At 39.3% G+C, this 23,032-nt stretch overlaps 1 protein-coding gene across 3 annotated transcripts in view; it reads left to right on the top strand.

Moving 5' to 3' along the window:
- The window catches only part of GRM5 (glutamate metabotropic receptor 5), a 475,017-nt gene that overhangs the window by 414,665 nt on the left and 37,320 nt on the right, over positions 1-23,032 (top strand). For all 3 annotated transcript variants that reach the window (XM_045818291.1, XM_045818292.1, XM_045818290.1), the window contains exon 8: positions 4,138-5,077. In XM_045818291.1, the coding sequence (XP_045674247.1) occupies positions 4,138-5,077 (940 nt within the window). The remainder of the gene's footprint in view (positions 1-4,137; positions 5,078-23,032) is intronic.

Genomic DNA, 23,032 nt, shown 5'->3' with positions numbered 1-23,032 from the left:
TGGTTCTCATTACTTGGAATATTTCTTGCCATTCTCTTCTGGCTTGCAGTGTTTCCATTGAGAAGTCAACTGTTCGCCTTATTGGGGCTCCCTTGTATGTCACTTCCTTTTTTCCCTTTTGCCTTTAATATTCTCTCTTTGTCTTGAAATGTTGCCATTTTAATTATGATGTGTCTTGAGATGGGCCTCTTTGGGTTCCTCTTGATTGGGACTCTCTGTGTTTCCTGGATTTGTGTGACTTTTTCTCTCATCAAATTAGGGAAGTTTTCCATCATTCCTTTTTCAAATAGGTTTTCCATCCCTTGCTGTTCTGCTTCTCCTTCTGGTATCCCTATTATACAGATATTATTATGTTTCATATTGTCTTGCATTTCTCTTAATCCCTCTTCATTCTTTCTGAGCCTGTTTTCCTTTTCTTGCTCTTTCGGGGTGGTCTTTTTTACTTTGTCCTCCAATTTGCTAATCTGGTCTTCTGCTGCATCAGTCCTGCTTTTCATTCTTTCTACTGTGTTCTTCAGTTCAGAAATTGTATTCTTTATTTCCTCTTGGCCCTTGTTGATAGTTTCTATTTCCTTTTTCATGCTGATATAGTTTACAGTGAAATCGTTGTAGTTTCCCTCTAGTTTCTGGTAGCTCATTGTGAATTCATAGCGTTTCCTGATAATCATTGTTTTGAACTCAATATCTGACAGTTGAGTTGCCTCTATTTCATTTAGCATTCTTTCTGAGGCTTCCTCCTTTCCCTTCATTTGGGGATTGTTTCTTTGTTTTCTCATTGTTCGTGAGACTCTTCTTGTTAGCCTCTGTTTCTTAAATTGATCTGTTCTTGTTCCCTGTGATTATGGTGTGAACTTCTGTGGTAGAATACCTGTGAGATTCAGTGATTCAGTCTCCTTCATGTATCCTGGTGTTCACAGCTTCCTCCTACTCTCCTGTTGGTTTCTAACTGGACAGACCAGTTTTTCTGGTCTTGCTGGCTTTAGCAGACTGAGGGGCCTTCAAATGCTTATCACTCTTCCCCTCTCTTTGTCTTTAATCTTGGGTAACTTTATGATGATGTGCCTTGGTGTGTTCATCTTTGGGTCCAACTTCTTTGGGACTCTCTAGGCTTCCTGGACTTCCTAGAAGTCTATTTCCTTTGCCAGACTGGGGAAGTTTTCCTTCATTATTTGTTCAAATAAGTTTTCAATTTCTTGCTGTTTTTCTTCTCCTTCTGGCACCCCTATAATTTTGATATCGGAATGTTTCAGGTTGCCCCAGAGAATCCTCAGCCTCTCTTCCTTTTTGGGGGGTTCTTGTTTCCTTGTTCTAATCTACTTGGATGTTTATTTCTTTTTTTGTTCCAAATCATTGCTTTGAATCCTGGTTTCCTTCTTGTCACTGTCAGTTCCCTGAATATTTTGTTTTATTTCATTTTGGGTATCTTTCATTTGTTCTTTCATTTTTTAACCAAACTCAATCAGTTCTGTGAGCATTTTGATTATGAGGGCTTTTAATTCTCCATCATATAGGTTCGTAATCTCCTCATGCCTTAGTTCTGAGCTTTTGCTGCGTTCTTTCATTTGGGCCATATTTCTTTGTCTTAGTGTACTTGATAAGTTGTAAGGGATGGGGCCCTAGGTATTCACCTGGGCAGGGCAACCATTTATGCTGCACTACCCATGAGGGAGGGACCAGAGAGGGAGCAAAGTAGCTTGTCTGCTCATTCTCTAGCTCACTTTCCAACAGACTGTTGTGTCCAACTGGAAGTATCTCCCACTGCAGCAACCCCAGCTGTAGCCCACAGTCAGCTCTGAGTCTCAGTTTTCCCTTTATGTCAGTCCCTCCCTTGCAGCTAGCTCCCCCAAGCTCGGCAGTCAGCCTCGCCCCTCAGCCACCTTGCTGTGGTTTTTCTGAATCTGCCCACACAGTCACCTTACCAGTCTTGTTGTTCTGGTTGATTTTTTTCTTTAATTCCTTGGTTATTAGAGTTCCATGCAGTTTGATTTTCTGGTGCTTTTGGTTATCAATTGATTTTAGGTTGGTTGTTATTCTCCTTTTCATTGTGTGAGGAAGCAAAGGGTTTCTATCTACACATTCATCTTGGCCAGAACTCTAAGCAAGTGATTCTTAAAGCTATAAGTTTCATCCTGATATCTCTTCTAAGCTTCTGTTACCATGTCCTCAGTAGATCATAGATACTTTAAACATAACACCGCCAAACTGGAACTAGATATCATTCCCATAAATGTGACCTTTACTTCCTACAGTCTTTATCTTAGTTAATAGAGTTGCCATCAACTTAGTGTGAAGACTCTCTCCTGATTCTTCTATATGTCTACCTCACAATTTCTTCAATGTGAGCTCTAAAGTATCTTTACTAGCTGAGTATTGTCTTAAGTGCAGTGACTCATAGTTTTTGACCTATCATCCCTTGACTTTCCTCTTGTGATAGCCTTTCTGACCAGCTCCTTTGCCTCTAGACTCCACCTGCCATCCTTACCTGCCTTTCCAATCTGTCTTCCCCCACCACTAGTCCTGGCTATAAGACAATGTAGTTCATGAAAAGCTTTAGGTAGGGTTAGGGTGATCACATTTTTGAATGAGTATGTAAGACATTTGCATGCTGGATGAGAAGTCCACCTGATCGTCTATAAGGCTCGGTTGCCAACCAAGGAACAAGGACCAGTTATGTAGTCATTGAGCTTAAGATTCCTTTGTCCCACCCCAATGTACTAATTCAAAATCTCCTAAATTTATACCCTTGAATTGTACTTCTGTAGGCTCTCCAAATGATTGTGGTTCACATCTGTTTTTGGAAACTCTAAGATCTTATCCAATTGTAAGACTCAGTCAGTGATTATAACACTCTAATCAGAATCCAATTTGCTATTCCAAGGAAAAGTGCAAAAGTATTTTGTGCAATGACAGCATCATTTAACTAAACATAAAGACTTCTGAGTGGTACAGATTTAATGAAAAAACATTCATTTAAATATATAAATTCTGGTAAATTTGTGAAAATAATCACATCACATTAGAGGCATGCTTTATGTACATTTCTTCCAACACACATATCTAATGGGGTTTTTTTTAGCTTCACACATGATGTTAATTAGTTGCACATGAATAGCTGAAGAAAATATATAAAGTGAAAATAGTGGTGAATGTTATCATATGCAAAACATTTAGTAATTAGGGTGTTAATTACATTTAGATAAAAACAATTAAGATTTAGCAGAACAGCAGAAAAAACAGAAGAGAGGAAAATGAAAACTTGTTTCCCTTTCTGGCCATGAGCTACTAATGCCATATGTAGTAACTGATAAAGGAAACATGTTATATGGCACCCAAAGCAGAACTTCTGTCATTAGCTAGAGAGAATCAGCTCAAAAAAGAAATTTAAAAAGAAGGCATGTAACCTAAATGATGCCAAATTATATCACCTTTTTTTTCTGTTGTGTAATAAAATGACATTTAAAAAAAGAAACCTGTGAGGCATGAGTAGAGAATAATTTGAGAATGTTGGCATTTGCCATACAAGCCAACTGTTTGTCTTTGGGGTCCATTTTCCTCTACTACCTCCTCCTTTTTTTACACACTATCTTCTCTTCTGCAGCTCCCAGACTTATCTCAGGCCACTCATCACACTATTGTATAGTTTCCTTGTTTCTTGCTTCCAGTGCCTCCTAGTTCTTTCCTTATAATTAATCTGTTTGCCAAAACTATCAAATTCCCGAACTCAGCCAAATCAATATTTTAATTAGCTAATTCGGGTTGAAGGAAGACTTTATTGCTCCTATGGACTGGGTCAGGATCTATACTATACTTCTTCATGGCCCTTATTATAGTTGTAATTTTTTTAGAAGCCTCTCCCACCTGATTATTTTTTATAAAGGCAGGAAAACATGTTCATTTTCTTCATCATTTTGTTTTCAGAACAGGAACAGCTCTTATCACAGAATATGAATTAATAATATAAAGATAAATATTTTATGAATGAGTACATGAAGAGATGAGTAGTGTGGGTTCCTGTGATTGAAATGGTAGATTGGAGACAATGTGAAAGGGTCATAAGCAGCTGCTTGTAACTTAGGTACAACTGGCCCAAGTAAACATTTCTTCCTTCTTTTTCAATATGTGTCTGTGTTTTTGCAGGTTGTGATTTGATCCCAGTACAGTACCTTCGCTGGGGTGACCCTGAGCCCATTGCAGCTGTGGTGTTTGCCTGCCTTGGCCTGCTGGCCACCCTGTTTGTTACCGCAGTCTTCATCATTTACCGTGATACCCCGGTAGTCAAGTCCTCCAGCAGGGAGCTCTGCTACATTATCCTTGCTGGCATCTGCCTGGGCTACTTATGTACCTTCTGCCTCATTGCAAAGCCCAAACAGATTTATTGCTACCTTCAGAGAATCGGCATTGGTCTCTCCCCAGCCATGAGCTACTCAGCCCTTGTAACCAAGACCAACCGCATTGCGAGGATCCTGGCTGGCAGCAAGAAGAAAATCTGTACCAAAAAACCCCGATTCATGAGTGCCTGTGCCCAGCTGGTGATTGCTTTCATTCTCATATGCATCCAGTTGGGCATCATCGTCGCCCTCTTTATAATGGAGCCTCCTGATATAATGCACGACTACCCAAGCATTCGGGAAGTCTACCTGATCTGCAACACCACCAACCTAGGAGTTGTCACTCCTCTCGGATACAATGGGTTGCTGATTTTGAGCTGTACCTTCTATGCTTTCAAGACCAGAAATGTCCCGGCTAACTTCAACGAGGCCAAGTATATAGCCTTCACAATGTACACCACCTGCATTATATGGCTGGCCTTTGTGCCAATCTACTTTGGCAGCAATTACAAAATTATCACCATGTGTTTCTCAGTCAGCCTCAGTGCCACAGTAGCTCTAGGCTGCATGTTTGTGCCGAAGGTGTACATCATCCTGGCCAAGCCAGAGAGAAACGTGCGCAGCGCCTTCACCACCTCTACTGTGGTGCGCATGCACGTGGGGGATGGCAAGTCATCCTCGGCAGCCAGCAGATCCAGCAGCCTAGTCAACCTATGGAAGAGGAGAGGCTCCTCTGGGGAAACCTTAAGGTAAAAGGCGCGGGGACCTTGTGGGGCACTGGCCCTATGGCTGAAGCAGTGGCATTTGTTTCTGTTTGTTTTTTTTTTTAGGTGGAAAATATCTGAGTGAGTGAAACTATAGGAGGCATGGTGCTGGGAAAGGGATTTTGGACATTTTCACTGAGTGGTTTTTGTGGGGTTAATTGGATGTGGATCCAGGGACTTAGGCCAAGCCAGAAACATAGAAATTGGGACCTCTGATAAAGCAAAGTTATAGTAAAAGGTGGGTGAAGTCTGAGAGCAGGGAGAATACAATTAAGTCATTGAGCCAAGGCAAGGCCCACCAGGTCCTGAGGGGACAGAGATACTTTGTGCACTAAATTCTAGTTCACCAGGAAAGAGTAGAGAAAATTATTTTTAACAAAGAAGATTATGCTGAGAACAGAACACCAAGAACCTCACACTTCCAACTGTCCCCGCATGTGCCTGAACTTTTTTCAAGCCCAGAAGAGTTACTGATTGTCCAGTCCATAGAGGTATGAGAATGTAGAATTTATATTCTAGTTCTTAATGGGCAAGTTGGACTCTTGAGAAATGTCTGAGTAGATGAAAGAGACAAGAGAATAAAGTAGCTTTGACTACATTCTTCCTAAACAACCAGCCAGCCTCCCACTTTCCCTGTTGCCAACAATCCCATCCCACCCCACCAAGTTCAGTGCCACAGGTATGGTTACTAGGCAACAGCCATCTGAAAAGAATCTGAAGCCAATAGTCAGTGATGCCCCCCCACACACACACGTGAAAGACTATCTTATGTGATAAATGCCCCCCATAAGTTACTTCAAAAGGCAATGAAAACATCTTATCAATGGCTTGCGAACAAATTTGAAGGTGTGAAAAAAGCTATATAGGTTGTGGAATTGGAAATAAGGATATGCTTTCATTAAGAAGTGCCTATCAAGAGAGCTAATCATGACTCATCTTCTAATTGTACTGAAATTTGACAATTTTCCTAAAATCTAGATAAATAAGGGGAAGACAAATATATTTCAAATGGAAGACAAATGGCTAAATAATGTAGCTTGAACAACTCTCTTATACCATCATTTAGTCTATATAAAAAGTCCTATTTTCTATCAGCCCTAATTCCTCAAAGCCCAAAATGTGGAGATGGTAAAGATACCATGCCTGCTGAGGACTGAAAAGGACTCACAAGATACTTAGTGTTATCCACATGGCCCAATTCATTTGCATTATTTATGTGTATCCTTCCCTCTTTCAATTATTTTTAAGCCCTGCATGCCTCTCATCTCTTTCCATGCACCTTGTACAAGGTAGTCAACTAGAGTGTAAACCTCAAAAAAAACCTGTCTTTTATTTCTTCAATAAATCCTGGAGATGCTACATTCTATATACAGAAGACCTTCCATATCTCAAACCTGCTGGCATATTTTCCATCTGCCTTCCTGACTCCTCTCTAAAACATTCTTTTTCAGAAACTTCTGCAAAATCAGCCTTTTATTTGTTGAAGATAATTTATTTTTTCCAAACTTACTTTATCAGCCTTTCTTTAAACTCTTTCTGTAAATAAAATCTTCCTTGGCATCCTGATAAATAAAACACACAGGTTGCCAAAGGGACAGAACTGTGAGTGTGTGCTGAAGCACTCCCAAGACTCTTGAGGGCAGTCTCCTTAGAGAAAGCGTGGGGTGGTGATGAAGAGCACTGGCTTTGGAGCCAGGTTCTCCTGAGCTTGAGCACCATTTCTTCTCTCTCAGCCTTAATTTCTTCATCCTCCAAATTGAGATCATCTCACCGACTTCATAAAACTGTAAAGAGAGAAAGGCTTAATATGTGTGAAGTCCAGGCACACAGTAGATACTTATTGAAAGTAGCAGGGTCCAGAACTAGATGGCACTGGGATTGAAGCCTGGCAGCATCACTTACTATCTGTGTAACTTAACTGTAGGCAAATCACTTAACCTTTCTGTGCCTCAGTTTCCTCCTCTGATAAATGGAGATGATCTCTCCATTACCATCATGCGTACTTCAAATGCATACTTCATCCAGTGATTGTGAGACTAAATGAGTTAATGTGTATAAAGTGCATATGCCATATAGTAAGCACTTTTTAAGTGTTTGCTATTAAGTTAACAATAGTCAGTCTTCTTCAATATCTGAAAATCTCTGTATCAGGTATGCCACCAGGATGATCTCACTAATGAAAACATAATAAAAGGCAGTACAGATCTATAGACACATTGATACAGCCTGGGTTTTTCAGGGCATTTCCATCCTTACATTATCCAACTTCTTGGCAAACTGTAGAGCACACCCTTTGTCCTGGTTTGAGCAGGGTAAGCTCCTTAGGAGTGAGGGCCTTATATACCTTATTCATTACTGGGTCTCCAGTGCCTGGAAGTATGTAGAAGGGTGCTTGGCATATAGAAGATACTCAATAATCATTTGTTGAATGAATGGATTTGGGAAGGTGGTGATGTGGTAGGGATTTTTGTCTTGTATTCAAGTGGTTGAACACATACTACTACCCTCTAGTGGTTCTACTTTCATAAAATTAAGCCTACAGTGACCTGTATCACAAATACCCACCACACTCCTGTGGTCACCAGTTTCTGACAAAGAATCAGGCCATTCATCCCATCCATTGATCTCATGTTTTGCTATAACTCTAATGTTCCACTAGTAATATTAGATTACTATTTTCAACTATATCATTTGTACTTCAGTAAAGAAAGAAGGAACATCAACAACAAAATTTACTGAGAATGACAATAGAAAATAGGAATGCTCTGGGTTTGGGCAATATTTTAATTTGTTTTCCCTGCAAGGCCATGAACTTCTTAATCACTGAATTTTGCAGTCAGTGCATTAGGGTAGTAGGCTATCAAAAGGAGTAAGGAGGGACCTTTGGCAATTGTTGGGCTTTCTGTGTATGGTCTTAAAAAATCCATATCTGTCTATGGGATCATGTGGTCATGTCTACGCAGACTACAGTCAGATTATATAGAGAATTCTGTTTTGCCATTAACCAGGATGTACAGATTTGAACCTGATTTTTGCATGGAGAAGAAGAAAGGCCAGAGAAAACAATAATACCCTTAAATCACATACATACCATACCTACTCCCCCTTTTAAGCTACAGTCCTAAGAAATAAATTAGATCTGAACTAAAATACCTTTTCTGTATGCCTCCCATGAGCTATCAAATTAAGTGTTTCTCTTTGTGATTCAAAATCAAGACATTCAAAACACTAATATAATTATATATGACATATGACAGTGGTTATGCCTGGATTTAACTTCCCTGTTTAGTTTATGGTTTTATAAAGGCCAGTGTGTTTCACATTGCCTGTCACATTAGGGCTTAAATAACAGCAAACAAGTGAACTTGGGTACTTCTAATACTTTCACGTTTTATTCTAAATTACCCCCATTAGTTATGCTTCTCTGGCTTGAATTCCGTAATATGCCAATGATCCAATCTATTGGGATCTAGGGTGCTGTGTGATTGTGAACAGGTACTTCAGTTCATTTCTTCCACTATAAAATGGTAGATAGTTAATCCTGTTGTGAGGACTAAATGAAGTGATGTGTGTTAAATTCTTCCTTTCACCACATAGAAAGTACTCAAAAAATGGTAGCTTAAATTTTTAGATTTGTGTGCAGCTGCAAGAAAGATAAAGGCAGATTTTCATAGGCCTACATGATTTTTTGGTTTCATTTTCCTCATTTCACAAAAATATATGCAGGTAAACTGCTCCCGGTGTTCCTCCAAGGCTCAGTGACTCAGAGCTGACATCTCTGCTATTCTGTATACCTCTGCTCATGGTTGCATGATGACTGTCCTGGCTCCATGCATGGCATCCTTTTATTAGGGAAAACAACAGTCTTCTCAGAGTCCCACAAAAAGTGTCCTTATGTTTCATGGACACAATCATCTCATACAGCTATCTCTAGCTGCATGAGTATAGAGAGTGTGCGTTTAGCTTTTACATCCTCCATAACAGAAACTGAAAGGCAGAAGGGAGAGGGGTCAAGCTATTGGAAAAAACAGCAAATCTACCATGGAAGGTGGTAGCACCTAATAGTAATAGTGGTGGTAATAAGAGAAATGTCTTATGGTCACAAAATATTGAAAGTAGAAGCAAAAATATTCCCATTTTTCAGAAGAGGAATTTGAGGTGCAGCATGGTTAGAAGCCTTGCCCATAGATAAGTCAGTTATGAAGCACTTTTTATACTAAGCCTCAGCTGTTTTGGCACTTGAGCTTACCATTTCCCAGAATGTATTTTTTGGAAAGCTTTGGCACTTGAGCTTACCATTTCCCAGAATGTATTTTTTGGAAAGCAAGTCTCACAAATACTGCTCCATGAGAAAAACAAAAAATGCAGTTGGTCAAACAAGTTTGGAATAAAAAAACAAACCTCTCACTACTCTATCCTTTTGCTGTAAATAAACATTAAGAAGTCTTGCAGTGTGGAAACCAATTGTTCATCTTTTCTTTTTTTTTTTTTTCAATGTTTTCCCAAGCATTTGAATACAGGGCTATTTTTTCCAGTAACTTGGTTAACATTCTAGGGAATTGATACTACAAGGGGACTCACTGGGGAATACATCATCAGAAGGCATGCTTCTGAAGAGTAAATCCTATCTTCAGTGAGAAGGGTAACAGAAAAAGCCAATTTCTACCTCCATCATAGAGATTGCTTCAGTGTTCTAAATACCTAAGGGGAGAATGCAGCAACTTTTAACAGATCTAGGGGTTTACTGGGAAATTAAATAGGCTCACCCTAGAACACAAAAAAATGCCCAGAGTCAGTCATTCAATTCACTTAAATAGCACAGATTTTTATTTAAAAGGAAGTGAGTCACTATAGATTTTTTATATAGAAACGTACTATTTATGCCACCAATGTATAGTGATCCCTGTGATTAACATTTTGGTTCTAGACACTAATTCCCAGCATGCGTGGTGCCGCATCAAATCATTGTCAAGCAGATAATACCATGCTTCCGTTTAAGGCCTTCACTTCAGCTGCAGATTGACAAACACAGAACTAGTTGGGACCTAATAAAGTACTGTTTGTGGTGAGTCTAAAGTTCTGGCTTTACAAGAGTCAGAATGTCCAGGGTCTCGGGGCAGAGGGTCTCGGGGCAGAGGGTCTCAGAGGCAGTGGGCCTTCTGTGGCTGAATTAATGACACGGGCCTGTTGCTGTACATCAGAAATTTTCTCAGAAAGTAAAATGCTCCCTGGGAATTTTACTGGAAAAAACATTACCATGGCCTGCACCTTAATTTTAGAAATTACCATTTGCCACTTTTGTTTTAATTAACTAATTAAGTTTGCTTTAATTAACATTGTCATGAGGGCCCCCTTAGGCTGTTTGCTAACGCAACTGATAGTCCTTTCACATCCATCGCCAAAATTACAATTTGCCTGGAAACCTGGTTCTCTTGTGTGAATTCCAATATAACCCAACTATTATCAGAGTTTTGATGATCTCCAATTGCTCAGATTTCATTAAGGGGTTATTAGTCTGTGTGAAATAAGATTCATGCTATCTCTCCCTCCTTAGAAACCCCTTTCTCTTCCTGCTGCCTCTTCAGATCCTTCCTGCTTTCCAAGGCCCAGGGCCCTCAAGGAGACCCTGTCAGATTAAGCAATCTCACAGACTTGGCCTCATCTGGACTCAGAACATGTATTATGTATATCCTACGTTTAGCACACATTGCTTGCATCTTCTTCATTTATTACTAAACTCACAAGCCTGCACTGAGAACTGAGCACAGCCAGGCACTGTGCTAGGCCCTGGGGATATGGAGATTGTTTTGTGTACATGGGCAATATTTTCACATCGGATGTTGTTGTAGAAATATTCATCTCTCCTTTGGTGACTAGCACAGTGCCTGACATAGTGCAGTGCTAGGGGGTAGATTATGCATCTGGTGGGGAGCAGCTCTAAGAGCTCACACCACCCCCATGGTGAGACCACTTGCTTTGTTGACTTGATTACCTAGATTTCATATGACAATGCTTTGTTCTAAATATATAAGAAATGTCTTTTTTTCTAAAACCAAACTTTTTCTTTGAGTCCAGTTTCCACTGAGTGCCTGCTCTGTGGCAAGCACTGTTACAGACCATGGGGTTGCAGAGATAACTAAAAGACAGTTTCTGAGGACTCAGTTTCTCAGTCTGCTGAGACAGAGTTGGAAGCAGAGAAGCTCAGTAAAGCAATGCAGTGCCAGCATAGGAGTCTATAGGGGAACAGAGGGTCCCAGAAGCAGAATCAGTAAATTCTACATGTTAGGAATTAGAAAAATCTTCCAAAGGAACCAATTGAAAAAGAGAAACTATGCAATCATTTTAATCCCTGCTTAGACGTCTTCAAGGTTCTCCACTGGCTATGACAGGATAGAGCCAAATTTTCTCTGCCTGGCAGGAAAGGCCCCTGGTGGTGTAACTCCTTCTCCCGAGTCAGCCTGATACCTAGTCACTTCCTATTTGACTTTCTATACTGACCCACTCACATTTTTTTTCCTTTTGGGCCTCTATGGAGGCACCAGTAGAGGCATAAAATACACGGGCTCCATTCACCCTCGAGTCTCACTTGGCCAGCTCATAGTCATCTTCTCCTGGAAAAGCCTGTCCTAGCATCACACTCCCTTAGGTCCCCCTCCATATGAAGAGATGGGCCTGTGCTCCTCCATATAGAAGACTTATCAGCCATTGTTATAACTACCTGTTTAATTGTAAGGTTCCCTAACACACATGCGCATGCACACACACTCACACACACTGTACTGTGAACTTGTAAAGCACAGGGCCCACATCCCAGGCATTTTCTGTGCCACTGGCACCCAGTGCAGTGCCAGGCACATTGTGAACACTCAGAAATGTTTGCTAAGGGACTGAGTTGATGGACAAACAATAATGTTTGAGCCACAATGGCATTTGCCAATAAATCTTCAAAGGCTTAAAATAGTAAATAATTATGTTATTGAGCACTTGCTATAGGGCCAGGGCTGCTCTAAACCTCTTAACATGTATTAACTCTTTAAAAATTTTTCAAAACAATCTTCATTTTACAAATGAGGAACCTGAGGCAATCAAAGGCTAATTTGCTTGCTCAAGCCCATGCAGATAAGAAGTAGAAAAGGCAGCTGGCTTCAAAGCCCATGCAGGTAACCATTAAGCAATGTTCCCCATTCCAGCTCCTAATACACTGTGGCCTGAACTGAGAAAAATTAATATTAAATGTGTAGAGTAAGACTCAGTCCCAGAGTTTCCCCGAAAACTACTTCTTTGATCTGCATTGCCCTGTACTTTCTTAATGTGCCCATTCCTTCAACTGAGCCTCATTTGATTTCTTTTTTGCTGCACAAATAAAATACACAAAAGGCTCTGATATAAAATTTGAACTTTAAAGGACTGCCTGAAATTTTATTTGTTTAGTGATGATTTTAAATATCTATATAGATTTAGTTTGTGAGCAAAAGCCTGACTGACTCATTTTTACTAATTTATCATTAATAATATTATTATTTTATTACAACTAGGAATTATGAGGATTTACATTACTTTCCTGACTAATTCTACTTCTTTTTTTTTCTATGCTAATATTATATAAACACTCATAAAATAGGCCAGGAATCCTGATGTTTCCCTCTTTGGTACAGTCCATTTTAATTCCAACCAGTGTTTTTAGAGAAATCACTATATACTGAGTACAGTGCTGAATTCTAGGAGTGTAGAGATAGGACACAAATTCACCCTTAGTAAAACCTCACAGAGCACTGGAGAGCAACCTATACACAACTTATTAAGAAAGAAAAAATGTACCAGGAAGTCAGAGGTCACTAAAAAGGCTGCCTTGTCCAATCTGGAGTTTCTGGGAAGGCTTCTCAGTAGGGTGACGCCTGAGTTGGATCCCAAAGGATGATGAAGCAAGCCAGGTGAAAACCACGGCATATAGTGTCCTGGGGATCAACATGAACCAGACCCCGTGACACTGAAAAAATATGGTGCATTCAAGGAAACATGACACATAAAATGGGTGTCTGCAGATGACAGGAAACAGGCTGGAGAAGCTGATAGAGAAGAGGTTCAGCCTGAGGAGCTGTCAGTCAACCCCCTTCCAGTTCCCTCAGATTTCCTTTCCATAGTCTCTTTGATCTGTTTACCCTACTTTACACATCCAGTTTCCTCATACTCGTGGCTACCTCCCACCAACATAATGGCCCCCACATACCCCAACCAAAACTCTGTGTCCTCATCCTTCCTCTGGGCTAGAGAATAAATTAATTTGTGATATTACAATAATTATATATAATTTGCTTCATCCATTATGCCATAAATACTTAATAGACAATTACTTTATTACAGGGGATGCAATATATATATATATAATTGGATCTTCACACAAAGTTTTATAATAAGAAATAGTGCTTCCATCCAAGGTAAGAAAAAAATAATAACTGAGACATGTAAGAAAACCCTTTATTTGGTGCATATTTAATAAGCAGTAAAACCCAAAACTTGGGATTCAAACCCTAATCTATATGTGTTCAAAGCTCTTTTTCATTCTAACATTGCCTTTCTGATGGATCAATTTTCTCAACCATGAGTTCCATTTTGTTGCTGTTATTATTCATAAACAAGGTCAGTGTGAATATATTTCTACCACATAAAATATTCATATTCTGATTCTGATTTTTACTCTCAGAGAAATGACCCTAAAGGTGACTTTTTCTTTTCTTTTCTTTTTTTTTTTTTTTTATAGAGGCAGATCAGTCAAGGTGACTGATAGGACAAGGTAGCCTATCCGTACCTCTCATGTTATGAACTGGCAGAAGTAGCATGAGCCTTGCCAGCAAAGACATGGATTCCAGTCCCAGCTCTGCCACTTACAACCTGAAACCCTGAACAAAACACTTAACTCTCAGAGCACCTGGAAATGGGGACAATAATACTCATCACACTCTGTTATGTTCACAGGTTCACTGTGAGCATAACACAGAGATTGTCCCATAGGCCAGGTTCATAAAGTGGAGCTCCTGTCATTCTAGTCATGGAGTCCTCCCAGTTCATGTCCATCCACAGCTCAGCTCTGGTGACGGAACACGGGCAGGTTCCATGACATCACTCTTCAGGAAAACTACGGAAATGGAAATATTCTACTTCGCGAATCTGGTCTGAACATCTTGCAAGCCCACTGCCCTCTAAATTTCCATTATACTTTTAGATGGGAGGTTAAGAAGTTTTTGTTAAAGTGCTTTTTTAAAAATAAGCCTTTCCAATGCCCTGGCTGGCGTAGTTCAGCGGATTGAGCTCGGTCTGCGAACCAAAGTGTCGCAGGTTTGATTCCCAGTCAGGCCACATGCCTGTGTTGCAAGCCATGGCCCCCAGCAACCGCACATTAATGTTTCTCTCTCTCTCTCTTTCTCCCTCCCTTCCCTCTCTAAAAATAAATAAATAAAATCTTAAAAAAAATAAGCCTTTCCCCAGAGTTTAAAGGTGATCTGTAGGTGTTAGCCATTTTTCTCACTTCCCTTGCGATTTTGGCAGGCATTTACATTCCTTCACTTAAAAAAGATTGCTTCTTACCTGGCCCAGAACATATGGATCCACTTTACCTAAAATTCAGAAACTAAGTAACAAATCACTGCAGTGCATTTTATACGTAACATAATATGAAGTTCTCTTTGTTGAGGGAAGTATGTGCTCATATTGTTCACTTACATTTAGCAAAAAAAAAAAAAAAAGGTGTCAATTGAAGGAGCTCATCACTACCTCCCTCACGTGCACAAGCTCGCCACCTGGTCCTGTGCTCCAGCATCAAAACAGCATGCTCCACGTGGTAGGAGCTGCCAGAGAGCGTGGCTCTCCCTGTGCTGAGTTAAAATGGCACAGCCAAAAACACAAACCAGTAATGCTATTTTCTATAATTTGTTAGTCATGTGGCTTTCTTAGTTGGAGGGAAAAAGAAAGAGCATGACTCGGTAAACAAACATAGATCTGTCACTGACTTTGTTCTTTCAAAACAAATAATAACTGAAAAGAAATGCCTGGCAAACCTCATGAAGCTCTCAGTGAAGATAATAATAATTACAATCAGCATTTGTAAAGCAAGCCCCAGTCCTGTGAGAGACACTGTATTATATGTTTTACATATTAACAGTTTACAGAATAATGCTCTCCAACCCATCTGGAGCTCAAATAAATAGTCCTATCCTGGCCACAACACTCCCTGAAAGACATAGGCCATTGTGGCTCAGGCTGAGGGAGAGGAGATTTTGGTCTTCTCCAACACCAAACTCCTGTGAAGTTCCATGACATTGCACAAGGTTTTTACTCTGGTCATATGTAACATACACACACACTTGCAAGCACACACCCACATGCTACCAGAGATCACTGAGGGCAGAAACACTTCCTTTTTCATCTCTATGACAGCTCTGAGCAGAAGCTCAGTAATCACTCTTGCAGTAGGACAGGAGGTAAGAAGGAGATGGAGCCCAAGTGTGCCCTCCTAGTTATTCTCTGCAAAGTATATAAAGGTGCCACTGTCCTACACCATCCATCTTAAGTATCCTCTATGCTATCTATGTCTTGTCCACTTTAGTCTGGATCCCACCAGCGTTGTGGTCAGAAGCCGAGAAGAACAGGGCCTTATGGTGAGAGTCAGGCACACCAGACGCTGTGCTCTGACTCAGGCAAACACATTATGACATTGCAGAAAAAAAAAAAAGGGCACAACAGAACATCTGAGGGAAGAGAGGGAACTTGAGTTCAGAGTGAACAGTGGGCACCTCTCTCACAGGCTTTCCAGCCACCGGGCACAGCCAAGTGAGCAGCCCATTGCTGAAGAATGGATCAGGGCGAAAGTGGGCTTTTCTCTTCCACTCACGGAGAGCTAGTGCCTGCCAAAACGGCAAAATGAGAACCAAATGTTCTAGCCTAAATGGAGTAGTAAGCACTTTTCCCTTCCATTGGTTAACTAATAAAAATACAAGAAAAAAATGATTTCGACATCCACTCACAACAGCATTCTAACTTTAGGACTCGTTTTAATCCAAGGGATGTTTGAAATGCCTGATACTTAAGAGAAACTGAACAAATTGACTTCAGTGAGAACTTACAAAGACGCATTAGCAGAATGTTAATGTGCTGAACTGGAGCTGAGCAGATGCAGACTTCTGTCCCGCTTGTCTTTTTCACCTTCAAATTCCAAATCCCTGCATCAAAGTGCATGTTATCTAATTTTCCCTTGGACATTTCCAGAGGCTTTCTGTTAATTGTATTCACTGTGCAGACACTGCTTTGTGACTGCATCTCCAGGGAGAATGGTGCCAGACAGAGAGCAAGTTGCAGGCTGAAAGGAGCAGACAGCCTTTAAACTCCTGGGCATTTCTCACCATCCTTAGTGGTGCTTGTGAACAACCAGGCTCTACGTGTCAACTGTTTGCAGATTCTCCCCTTTCTTCCTCCTTTCCCTGCCCCCACAACCCTCATCCCCACCCCCAGCAGTCAGGGGACTGGGTTCCTCTCCTGGCCACTAGGTGGCAGGCAGGGTTCTCTGGGCAGCTGCAGTGGGAGAGAGCCTTTCTGCTCAAGATGCTCTCAGTTTGTGTAGCTATGTTAGAGGGCCACCTCTATGGGCTGCACAGAGAGCTTATTGCAAGCAGCCAGAGGCAAACTTTTGCAGAAGCAATGCTAACAGTATACATACTGATTCCCAGATGTACCAAATGAAGAAGGTTCCTAATACAAACTTGTTGGTTTTCTCATCATTGCTGATATCACATTTCCATACCTATAAAAATAGGGTGACATATAAAAGCTAGAAAAAAATTAGCATCGAGGTTGTGTTTTTTGAAGATACATGTTAGTTTCACATACCACAGAGGAGCCTTGACTGACTATCCTCCTACCACTCACTTTTGCCACCAGGAATGCCTTTCAAATTTGACAAGTCATGCTTCCAGTATTTATTCTTCAGGAATCAAACCAACTACTATTAAGATCTCCAATGTATAGTATTTATTTAATCCAATTCATTTCTTACAAAGACACTGAGAAGGTTTGTTATGCCCATTATACTGATAAGTACACTAAAGGTCAGAGAGATAAATACTCTCGCCCAAAGTGGTAAGTGGATAAACTAGGGTTTCAACTTAACTGTTACAGTTAAGAAGTTTAGGCCTATAATTCATTAAATTTAAGGCTTTCTCTAAAGTTTGATCTGAATGAGAAGCCAGTCTGTCCTGCCATACATTTAGTCACACCATTTCCAGCGAGGAAGAAAGCATGGTAAAGGGCAGGGAGGCTTTTACTTCAGTGAAAATTAATGAGTTGGACTCTGCAGCATTTTTACCTGAGTGTTCAATGCTAGTAAGACAAAGTTGAGGTCTGCTGGTGGGAGGTGGGTGAGAAAGGAATCTTAGATGGGGCAGACAGTCACTACTAGATGTAAAATCAAGTTTTTAGGCACTCTGGCCAAAAGTTGAAACAGGAAGAACCTACAGAAGTGAAGGTGGAGTGTAGGATGTGGAAAGAGAATGATAAGAATAATGATGTGATGATGATAGTTTTTATCAATATTTATAATGTGGTAGGCACTACTGTCTGTGCGTCATAAACATTCGTTGTATCCTTAAGACAACCACGATGGTAGGTATTCCCATTTTATAAATGAGAGAATTGACACATTGAGATTGAACAAACTGTCCAGGGAAAGATAGCAGGAAAGGGTTGGACTTGAATCTTAATCAAAACAGTGTAGCTCTAGGGTCAATGACCTCAACTGCCAGAAATTATAAACTCTAAGTCTTATTTGGAAGGGTAGTAAAAAGTATTCAGGAATCAGTGAAGGGTCAGGATTGAGAAAGACATTTGATAAAGTGTCATCACTGCTGTAATTTGATTTAAGTTGGATATCCTCCTGTTTAAACCCCTCGACAAACTAAATGTTTATCCATTGCCCCATTTTTTTTCATTAACCTTCCCACTTACCACTTTCTCTTTCTGTGAGACTTAAAGCCACTATCTAGAGTACTTTGCTGAGTTATAAGCCATTTAAAGCACAAAGCAATCTGCTTTGGCCAACAAAGAGTACACACAAGAAAGACATTTCGGCATCTGCGTAATGGAGATAGCACTGACTTGAACTAACTTGGTCAGAGCAATGGGATATGTTTCCTAAAGGCAGATTCAGATTAAGTGCATGCTTTCACTTTCATCTGCTCTAAGTTTTATGATTTATTTTTATTTCCTTTTTTCAAATGAAGACTATTTCTATGTTGTTGATTTTAAACATGTGAAATGGTGGAAGGTGTCTTTTAAAAGTGGTCAGGTACAGTAGAAATTCACCAGATATTTCTTAAATATCTACTTCTTGTAACTTTTTGAATTAAGTGTGTTTCATATCTCAGATAATTTTAACATCTAAGACAGAGCACTAGAGGCAAATATTATTTTGACAAATAAATTAAATAATTATTTCACCATCATTTCTCTAGACATTATCACTGATGGTTCTTCTTCCTCTTACACTTCTCCAGATAAAAGCTGCACCTCCAACCTAGTTGCCTAGTATCATGTCATTCTGGGCTCTCCACTTTCCTTGACACTTCATTTTCTCTACTTTTGTGTTCTCATTGATATTGACATTGATCAGGACCCCGTGATCTAATTCCTGAACTACTGACATAATTTCCTTCCAAATCTCCATCATTGGTGCATCATCCTGTCCCAACAGCTGCCAGAGTGATCTTTCTACATGCAAATCTGATCCCCTCACTCAGCCTTCAAATTAGTAGGTATCTATACCTTACCATATAAATATTTAAAATTTTTGACATGTCTCACAAAGTCCTTAAGGACCTGTTCCTGGAAGACTTGACTTTCTCAACCTGAGCTTCAGCCACCAATCTGTTCCACCAATCCCCTAATGCCCCTACCAGAGGTGCTCTTCCAAACACTTCACACATCCCAGCAGCACCAAACAGCATACACTATAGTCCCCTAAACACACCATGCCTCAGCTGTCTCTGTTTGGTGTGCTCCTGCTGGTGTAAATTCTACTCTTTCTGCCTCTACTACTACCTGCCTTTGTGTCCCCTCTTTTTATCTAGAAAATGCCCTCTTACCCTTCAGTTCCTAACACAGATATTACCCCTCTTTTATAAATTGAATTTCCATTCAACTTTCTGGATCTCCTCATGTAGAATTCCTCAAGTTGTATTGTCTTGTTGGTTTATCCTCAAGTTGTATTGTCTTGTTGGTTTATGTGTTTTTCTCCTTGCTAAACTTTCAATTTCTTGTAGGTATTGCCTTCTGTGTTTTCATCACCAGAAACTAACTAACCAGCAACTAATACAGTATCTGTTTTAACAAGTTCTCTAATAAATATATTTTAAGTGAATGACCAGCAACAATTCACTTCTCTAGTTTCCTTTGAAGACCTTGCTTCTCCCCTAGTGGTGACTAAGCACTCAATAGTAGTTCATTGTCCAAGAGAATAAGTCAACTTTTCCTCTCTTGCCCTACCACTGCCTGATAGTCCTGTCTCTTACTGAGCATGTGGAAAGTAAATGCTAAGAAGATTTAGATCTGGTACGTTGTATTGTTATGAATGATATGTTTCAGGTGTTTAAATTTGGGGAAGAGATATGCTTTGAAATGATTAATTAAGTGGCTTGGCTCTGAAATACCTGAAGTGTATTTGTTGGGCCATAAAAGACTATGTCTGGATTATTTTGATGAATTACATCTAAAACACTCCCTTTATAAAATGAATTGAAATTCTTGAATGCTGTGATTACAGTGAATTTTAATTTGCATGTGATGTTAGTGGTCTCATTTGTTACTACTTGAATTTGATTAAAATGTTTTTGATTAATTGATATAAATTGGTTGATGGAATAAACTAAGCTTTTTATTTTTTCAAAATGCTATATTCCCAGCAATGTTCATCTTATTCGTATTAGCTCTGCTTAGAAGTGGCCTAGCTGCACCATATCTGGGGCATGCAAGTCATTTCTGTTTCAGAACATAACATTTCATACCAGGAAAAGTTTGCTGGAGGCATAATTCCTAGAGTTAATAATTCTTTTTCTTCCCTGAAGCTCCATTCCCTTGACAGAGATGAAATTCTTGAGAAAGAAATAAACAATGGGAAGATTATATCCTTTTCCCTAGCTTCTTGGCTAAAATAAGTCCTCTACATTGCCTGAGTCATTTGGCCACCATTTCTCTGTCATCCTTACCAAGTACCCCCAATATACACACACACAAGAAAAGAACAAATATTTATCAAGCTCCTTCCATGTGTTCTGCGCTGTTACACACACTATGTTATTTAATTTGTTCAACCTTGCAAAGTAAAGACAAACCAATTTTTATAGCTGTGAAAACTGAGACTCATAGAGATGAAATAAGTTTTCTAAGAATGTCCACTTAGCTTGTGATTGAGTTGCTTTGAACCCATTCCTCCCAGGCTTCTTTTCATGGTCTTTGCACTGTGCCTTATTATATCCTCCATTACTCCTTGGCTGGGGAAAATAGTCCTGTTGGTATGGGAATCAGTTATAGAATTTCAACTCTCGGTTTTCTTCTAGAGGAATTCACAGAGGTGGTAGCATTGAAAAGAAATCTAATTGGGAGTGTTTGAGTTGCTCATCAGGAGAAGATAAAGCAAGTTACCTAGCCAGAGATAACTGTAGGCTCAAAGGTACAGAGTGCAGGGCTACGTGGAGTCACCACTGGTCTCCCAGCTGTTGGTGTTCTCTAAGGTCAAACCATTGTCCTTGGCTCTCTTCTCCTCGTGCTCTCTTCGGAGAACTCAACCATCATTCCCATTTCAATTCTCAAGTGTTCTTCCTTGAACTTTAAATGACAACTGGATAATTCCACCTTCATAACTGCAACCTCAACTCACTCTTATATCAAATAAACTTGCCTGTAACAGTTTCTTTATTTCTGTATTTCTGTTTCTGTAACAAATGTTACTCCCCACACTCAACATGTCAGTCATGCTTAATTTGTCTTCAACTTAAACATATTAAACCAGATATTACATGCTCTTGTGATATTACATGCTAGTTTAAATTGTTTTTTCAAACATTTTGGGTTTTTATCTGTATTTTTATTTCCACAGCTGTTATATAGATCCAACACCTTATCTCTGCATATCTGAATTACTGCAATAGTGATTAAACCCAATACATTTGACCAACTCAAAAATAGCCCGTGCTCTTTCACATCTTACATGCTGAAAACATGCTGACAATTCAAGGCTTTTCATAATGTCTTCAGCTTATCTTTCGTACCTTTTCAACCTTACCTCATGTTGCTCCTGAGCTCTAATCTTCTGGATAAATCAAGCTGCCTCCCCCATGAACCCCAAACATTCTTGTACATTGCTGTTTCTACAAAGTATTTACTGAGCATGAAATTCATTCCCAATCATTTTACTCAATCCAGCTTATGCCATTTATAAAGCCATTATTTACTCTAGTCCACAAAAGTTCTAAATGTATATATACCATATTAATGACTTTACCATTCCCTTAGATTGATATATATCAATATATATGATACATATCATATATAAATATGTGAGAGAGAGTGCCTTTAAGTTGTTATAATGTGTGTGATGTCTTATATCTGTAATACAAATTTAAAAATGTTCTCATATTTTTAGTTATCATGAATTCTCCATAGTATGTAGAAAAATATTCTTTCATAGTTTTGACTGCTGAAGAGTTTGTACAGGAACATCTTTCTAAAACAAAGAAAGCTTTATTTAGTCAAGTTACAATCAAACTACATTAGGTTAGCTATACTATCATAACAACAATGGCAATACACAATACATAATGTATTTACATATATAGATAGATAGAGATTAGATATAGATATAGGTAGATATAGGTATAGATCAACCCATTGATGACAAAGCAAAAGTCATGTGACAGAGGACTTGTCCAGAAAGGTGAGAAGAAAATGTAGATGGGTAGTAGAGGATCAAAGTAAGGTACAGATTTTGTATTTTGTCCTGATTTTTATGGGAAGCTTTGAAAGTTTTCAGAAGTTACCTGATCATATTAATACATTAAAACTATCCCTATGATTTCTGTAAATAAAATAAAATATAGAATGTAAAGAAGAAAAAGGAGAAATTAAACATCCATTATGGACTGGGTAAGAGATTTTAATGATTTAAAATAGAAAGTAAGACTTAATGATTATTATATTATATATAAAAGAAAGAGAAAAATTAAAGATGAGCCCCAGGTTTTATGACCTGTGGAAATGGAAGGATTGGGCCCTGTGTCACTCAGCCTTGGGGAGGGCAGATATGAAGGGTAAAATCAAGGCTCAGTTTTGGACATGTTAATACTATATACCCTATGTGCTTAGAGTGAAGTCCAGGATAGAGATTAAAATAAGATTTGGGGGGAGCCATCCACATTTGATGATAATAGGACTAAATTACAAGAAATTTGGAATGGGGGGATGGTAAGGTAAAGGAGAGAAAGTCTGAAGAAAGGTAAGTTTGGTTTTGAAATTGTTAAGTTCAAGATGCATAAGAGACATTTAAGTGAACAAGTCCGAGAAACTGCTGAGAAAATTGGCCTGAAGATCAAAGAGAGTTTGGTGTTTGAAGTACAGTTTAGGACAGCCAAGGGCAGGGCCCAGGGATCAAATAAATAAGGGGAAGTTGAGAACTAAACCAAGACATCCTGAATGTTAGTATTAAGTACACTTAAGACCCAAATACAAGTGATACCAGAAACAAAAAAAAAGAATGATTCAAAATGAAGGGGTGGTCAATAGTTCTAATATTACAGAGAAGTCAAATTACATGGAATGAAGAGTCTTTATCACTGGATATGGTAACTGGTTTGGCTTTAAAAAAAAGAAAACAATTTTAGTACTGATATCTTTGAGGAAGCTTTT

Source organism: Phyllostomus hastatus, unplaced genomic scaffold, assembly GCF_019186645.2.
Source record: "Phyllostomus hastatus isolate PE091 unplaced genomic scaffold, TTU_PhHast_1.1 phas_scaffold_317, whole genome shotgun sequence".
Classification (NCBI taxonomy): domain Eukaryota; kingdom Metazoa; phylum Chordata; class Mammalia; order Chiroptera; family Phyllostomidae; genus Phyllostomus; species Phyllostomus hastatus.
Note: the sequence above shows the minus strand (reverse complement) of the source record. Positions and strands in the feature narration are given on the sequence as shown.